Source organism: Enhydra lutris, unplaced genomic scaffold, assembly GCF_002288905.1.
Source record: "Enhydra lutris kenyoni isolate GAN:26980312 unplaced genomic scaffold, ASM228890v2 scaffoldscaffold25, whole genome shotgun sequence".
Classification (NCBI taxonomy): Eukaryota; Metazoa; Chordata; class Mammalia; order Carnivora; family Mustelidae; genus Enhydra; species Enhydra lutris.
The window spans coordinates 23,692,199-23,698,746 of record NW_019154109.1 but is presented as its reverse complement, the minus strand read 5'-3'; the positions used below and the strand labels follow the sequence as shown (position 1 = coordinate 23,698,746).

General features: G+C 40.1%; 1 protein-coding gene across 1 annotated transcript; it reads right to left on the bottom strand.

The window, feature by feature from the left end:
* Positions 1-3,099: 3,099 nt before the first annotated feature.
* Positions 3,100-6,515, bottom strand: LOC111150937 (family with sequence similarity 177 member B). The gene is made up of 4 exons (XM_022508632.1): positions 6,342-6,515; positions 5,990-6,056; positions 3,482-3,579; positions 3,100-3,207 (listed from the first exon to the last, which is right to left on the bottom strand). Exons 1-4 carry the CDS (start codon positions 6,513-6,515, stop codon positions 3,100-3,102), a joined length of 447 nt encoding a protein of 148 aa, XP_022364340.1.
* Positions 6,516-6,548: the final 33 nt, after the last annotated feature.

Genomic DNA, 6,548 nt, shown 5'->3' with positions numbered 1-6,548 from the left:
CTCCCCTCTCTCTGGCTGCCTCTCTGCCTACTTGTGATCTCTCTCTCTCTCTCAGTCAAATAAATAAATAAAATCTTTAAAAAAAAGAAGAAAAGGAAAAAGAAAGTGTTGGTGCAGATGTGGAGAAAAGGAAACATTTGTGCATTCCTGGTGGCAAAATATATTGGTGCAGCTACTATGGAAAACAGGATGGAGATTTCTCAAGAAATTAAAAGTAGAACCACCACATGATTCAGCAATTCCATTTATGGGCATTTATCCAAAGAAAAGGAAAACACTAACTCAAAAAGATATATGCACCATGTTTACTGCAGCACTATTTGCAACAGCCAAAACACAGAAGCAGCCTAAGGAACCATCAGTGCATGAAGGGATACATGTGGTACACACACATACACACCAAGTGGAATATTATGTAGCCTTGAAAAAGGAGGAAATCTTGTTATTTGCCACAACATGGATGGTCCGTGAAGGCATTATTATGCTAAATGAAATGAGTCAGATGAAGAAAGATAAATACCACTTAATCATACTTATATATGAAATCTAAAAACCAACCAACCAACAAAAACAAATAACAAAAATCCAAACTCACAGATACACTGAACAAATTAGTGGTTGCCAGAGATGGGGCATGATGGGTGGGTGAAGGTGGTCAAAATGTACAAATTACAGTTACAAATATAAGTAAGTCAAGATGATGTAATCATACAGCGTGATGAATATACTGTATATTTGAAAGTCACTAAGAGTAGATCTTTAAAGCTCTCATCACAAGAAAAAAATGTGTAACTATGTGGTGGATGTTAACTAGACTAACTGTAGTGATCATTTCATAATAGATACCAATATTAATCATTAGGTTGTATACCTTAAACTAATATAATATTATAGGTCAGTTATATCCCAGTAAAAAATAAAGATTACAAAATAAAAGAGGTATGGAGTGATCTTTCTTCCTCCTGTAAGAAAGATGAGAAATGAAGAGAGTATTGCTTATGTATATGTTTACTGAATTTGTTCTAGACCTACTGAAGTTTATCTGCTCTTGGGGTCCATGAGATACCTCAATATCCTTCCAAAAAATTCTTTTTTGTTGCATAAACTAGTTCAAATTGAACTTGCTGCCTGTATCAAATCTGGTTTACACATAGGAACGTTGTGAAGTTGAGTCACTCGCCCAGGGCCATTGAGTTACAAAAGGACAGCAGAGCTGAGATTAAATCAATATCATAACTCCTGAGCCCATCATTTATCCCATACTACCACTAGGAGAAAGTGTTTCCCCTTCTCAGCCATCCTAGGAGACTCATATCCCTTAAAGCTGATTATGGCCATGTGACTTGCTTTGGTAGAGGAAATATAATCAGAGATGACGCGATTCATTCTCAGCGGGGACGTTGATTGTCCATTCCGTCTCTGCTTCAGCAGCCCTGAGCACATCACAGTATGGAGAACCGTAAGATCAAAGATGCATGTACACTGAGCCAACGCTCTGGGAAGCCACCTGAACTGACAGTAGACTTCTCATGAGAAAGAAATAAGCTTTTGTTGTTTCAAGTGACTGAGCTTTAGAATTGTCCAATTAGGCAGCAAAACCTGTCTTATTCTCATATATCCAAACAACAACACCTTATTCCCAAGGCCACCTTCTCGGTTTCCTATCGAATCGATTCCAATTTCCCGTTCTCCTAGAGCTATTCCTTCAGTTACATATGCTGCATAATAAACCCCTCCAACACTTAAAAGAGTAATGATTTATTATATCTCGTGATTCTGCAGGTTGACTGGACTCAGCCATGGGGTTCATCTACTCCACGAGGGATAACAGAAGGTCATTTTTGTGGCTCCATTTGGTGAGGAGCTTGGCTGGGACTGGAATATGCAAGACAGTCTTTCATCCTTGGAAATCTATTTCCACGTGGCCTTTCATTAGTGAGAAGTCTAGCCCAAGCTTCTTTACGAAATGGAGTTTCTAAGAAGACAGGCTCCCATTCACAAGTACTCATCAGGCCTCCACTTGCGTCACATTTGCTACTGTCTCATTGGCCAAAACAAGTCACAGGGCCAAGCCCAGCATCAAGGTAGCTGGGACAGTATCAGGGCATGAATTCCAGAAGCCATGGTTCTTTAGGGACTTTCAAGGTAACAGTCTATAACAGCCATTAATTAAGCATTACTGTTGAATATTAACAGTTTTAAAAGTGTTTTCACTTTTATTATCTCATTTTTGCTTAACAGTAACCCTTGAGGAATAAATATATGCCACCTCTATTTTACAAAAAAGGTGACAAGCGCTCAGAAGTCTGGACTCCTAAAATCACATGACTAGTAAATGGTAGAGTGGAGACTTGACCTCCCATCTTCTTACAGCAAGTCCTATGTCTTTCTATTATATCATAGCACAACCTGTGATATCGAGCTATGACTTCCAGGTTTGATCTTTCCAGGTTTTGAAATTTTGCTGACAAATTTTAAAAGAGTATTTTTCAAATACTTTTTCTAGAGCTTAGATTATTGTTTTTAATTGTGTGTGTGGGGAAATGCACCCAGTTCTCAAAGACTTTGATATATCGTAACGAAGTTACTAACAATGTTAGCTTCTTGTAAAGCAAGTGCCAATGAAGCCAGAGTGGCTTCTGGGAAGCACACACCTTAGATCAAACCCTGAAAGTGGACTTACTTAGACTTCATAAGGCCCAAAGTTTCTTTGGGCATTATGATGAAGAGTTTTAGTCCAGATCCAAGTTCCTTAAGGCATTTGCATTTCTGGGCAAACATCAGTAATGAGAGATGACCAGCAAGATTTCCATTACGGCTGGGCAGGGGAAGGGGGTTGACTTGGGAGGCTTATAAAATTGAGAAAGCATCCATAATTCTCATTACTACTTAATAATCATGGATGCTAGAGAATAAATCACAAGGAGATTAAAATCAGACCTGGCTCAGAAGCACAACCTGTGTTGCCATGATCATCAATGGCGGTGGAACAGACATTCAGAGGAACTACAGCCCCGGGGCCCATTATGAGCTGAAATCTGCGGCCACGCCTTCCCTGGATGAGACGCTCTGCTGAGGAACACCCTGGACAATGTCCTGTCATCTGGTCCCATACTCTTTGCCCCCAGCCTCCAGGTGACACTTTTCATTAGGAACCTTGGCTGGCTGGGCCTTTGATCCATTTCCTTCACTTTCCTTGTCACTTTCCTGGTATGGAGAGAAAATGGAAAATTTAACTGCAAACCAAATACCTCTGAACTGCCCCTCTTGCAGAGACACCCCCATACAAAGCTTCTTTATTTAATGACTCTTAGGCTTCACGTTCAGCCAACTTCTACAACCCATCTCATGACATTGGAACTTCACACAAGAAAGGCAGCTACAAAGTATCATGGAGCGAAATTGTACATAATTTCCAGGTGGGAGAGTAATTTATATGAAGTGGAAGCAACCAATCTTCCCCCATCAGGAGGTCACATACCTTATTTTGTGTCTTATAGTACTCATTCAACACATACTGATATTTGGGTTGATTAAGACCAAAGAAGGTAGCAAATCTTTCACCAAGGAATTCACATGCTAAAAGAAAGAACAAGCACTTGGGTAAGTTGAATTAATAACTAAAACTTAGAGTCAGTCGAGGGGTAAGAGTTTAAACTTGCCTGGAGGAGATCTGTTACTACACTTAACTGGAAGGCTGATGAGAGATTTTAATTGCTCTGGATTCTCAAGAAGTTCTAGGGCTCAGAAGGACTTGTTAAATCTTCTGTCTTCCCATGGGATTACGTCTAAACTATCCTTCCCAGATGGGTGTGTCAGGAGAAATTTTTCAAAATACTTACTACCCAGGGCCAACGTTGGTGCTAAGCAATCACAGTAGATGCTTTGCTTATGAAAGGTAGAGATAAAGGTTTAGTATTAATAGTAGTTCCCTGAAGGTGTCTCCTAGAAATGTTTCCCTTTAAAATTGTAGGATTTCTGACACCTCCCCCCATCCCCAGTGACACAATTTTCTGATCCCCATGACTGATTCCTCTTCTTGGGATGTTGCTCATAGAACACATTGGAATGGGGCTCTACATTTTTTTTAATGTGTTTTATCTTTTCAAAAATACTGTAGCTCTTGGCTGCCTGGGTGGCTCAGTTGGTTGGGCAACTGCCTTCTGCTCAGATCATGATCCCGGGATCCCAGGATCAAGTCCCGCATCAGGCTCCCAGCTCAATGGGGAGTCTGCTTCTTCGTCTTACCTCCCCTCTCATGCTCTCTTTCTCTCTTTCAAATAAATAGATAAAATCTTTTTAAAAATACTGTAGCTCTTTAATCTCTTTGCTTGCCACCGTGCATGGTATATGGGTATAAGAGAAGTTTCTAAAATATTAGAATAAATCTTGGGAAGTTTTCCTGTTTAGGACTTACTAGAATTTTAGATTGAAAACACTCATTACAGGTTCACCTGGGTGTCAGCTCTATCCAGAGTTTCTGTGTGGAGACCAGGTGCTAAGTGGTTGCATACCCATGCTTCCACTACCACCTGGAAGCCCCACACAGATGCCCTTGAATACTACAGTTTTGCTTGGAACCTGGAAGGCAGCTTGGTTCCCCTTGTGTCCTGTCCTTGCCATCTTAAGTCAAAGCCCAGCATGGAAATCACTGCCATCCCTGTTCACCTTCACATTTTCATATCGCTGTATTGGGTTTTTCTTCTTCACCTAACCTAATCTCCTAAGGTTTTCTCCCTCCAAAACATTTCACCTCTTTGAAGGGTCTTTCCCCAACTAAAGCACAGAGCTCTCTGGAAGACGGCATATATATTCTGCCAGTATGTTATGCATGAGGCAAGACTGGTATCTCACCCAGGTTCCCAAAGTAACTTCCAAATCCATAACCGTCTACCCTGGTGTGAATGCACTTGCTCCTTTAAGGCTCATACCATCTGACTAAATCACCCATCACTACTTTTTACTGTAATTTAAACACTTCCCTCCCCTCCCCTTCCCCCAGTGACTTTCATGGTCTCCACGCTGAACTTAGCCATACTTTCATAGCACTCTGATGGTACTGCCTCCATAGGTCAGCATTACTGAGTTTCCCCATCGGTAGTCCTGATGCTCCTTTCACCTGGCAATGGTCGCAACAAATTATAATTATAGGCATGTTTACTGGCCTATAATATCCATTGAACATTGAGTCCTTTGAAAGCAAAGACTGTCATTTGTTTTCATGTCCCAGGGACCCACACAGTGCCAAACACATACTGTCACTCAATAAATGTTTGTTTAATGAACGAATGACGATCAATTCTTCAGAGCTATAGCTATACTTCATATTTTCTCACGTTTTTAAAGTTGTTTCCTCCCTGTTGTCCATACAAGCATATGTGAGTTAGAAGGAAATAAGTAATAAGGTATTGCCAATTGGGCTCTAAAGAAAATTGGTGAATATCAAGGAAAATAAGATTTAGTATTTCATCTGTTATAAATAGCCACTTAGGCCATTCACTGTGTCCCTGGGAAGGGTCAATAAAGTTCTTATTCATAACAGAGTGGTTATGATGAGGGAACTTGGAACTGTGTCATATAACAATAGTTTAAAAAAAACTTGGAAGTTTATTCAGAAAAAGAGTCAGCTGGGGATGGGGAGAGGTTATTGTCTTCAGATATTTGCAACTCTGTCCTGTGAAGGAGGAACCTAGGCTTGTTTTATACGGTCTTAAGAAAGACCACTAAGATCCATGGGAATAACTTTAGAAGAAGACAAATAGGAGGTAGAATTTACTAAAAAGAATTGGAAAGAGATAGGAGGGTCTGCCTAAAGATGTGAGGTTCTATGCCTTTGGAAATGTTGAAGCATAGATTGAGAACCGATCAAGTCATTCCTTCTCCGGGATGCCAGAGTGGAATAAACTATTGGAAGCCCTAATTCTGAGGGTCTGTCAGCCCATCCTTGAGTATTTAGGAAAAACAAATAAATACCGTTGGCAGTACTTACTAGACAATGAGGTGCTTGCTATTTGGCCTGCCCAAAACCATAGATAGGGCCCCCATGAAAGGGTAGACTGAAAAAAGAAAGAGAAATCAAGTTAGAGTAATTATTAATAAGAGTGGTGATACGAAGTGTTTCATGTAGAGGTTTCAAATGCTTTCTAGTATATTCCATTTTCTTTCTCATAGAGGAGAAATACAAAGTTACCAAAATTATGAGCTGACTATAAATGGATCTAGAAAACAAACTAAGGGGAATAAGGAGTTCGCTTAAAACTATATTTTCTACAAACCTTGTCTGGCTTAATCTCTCATGCACTCAGTCCACATGTTCACCAATATTGATACTGTAAGCTTACGCGATCATGTGTTGAATTTGTTTTCTGTCCCTCTTTTTCTTCCTCTTCCTCCTCCTCTGTGCTATACTCTTCCATGATGTCTCCATCAACGAAATGGATAATTCTTTTGGGAGTAGCTCCTTTGGGAGATCCACTCTTCTCTAATTCGGACTCCCGGAAATTGCCTTCTTCCATAAGAAAATAAAACAACTAGTGAATTAAAAACCA

Coding starts and splice junctions, on each gene's coding strand:
- LOC111150937 (XM_022508632.1), bottom strand. CDS start 6,515: ATGGAAGAAGGCAATTTCCGGGAGTCCGAATTAGAGAAGAGTGGATCT. Junction 3,580..5,989: donor AGCAAGCACCTCATTGTCTA/GTAAGTACTGCC, acceptor TCTTTCTTTTAG/CATGTGAATTCCTTGGTGAA. Junction 3,208..3,481: donor ACTATAAGACACAAAATAAG/GTATGTGACCTC, acceptor TCTCCATACCAG/GAAAGTGACAAGGAAAGTGA.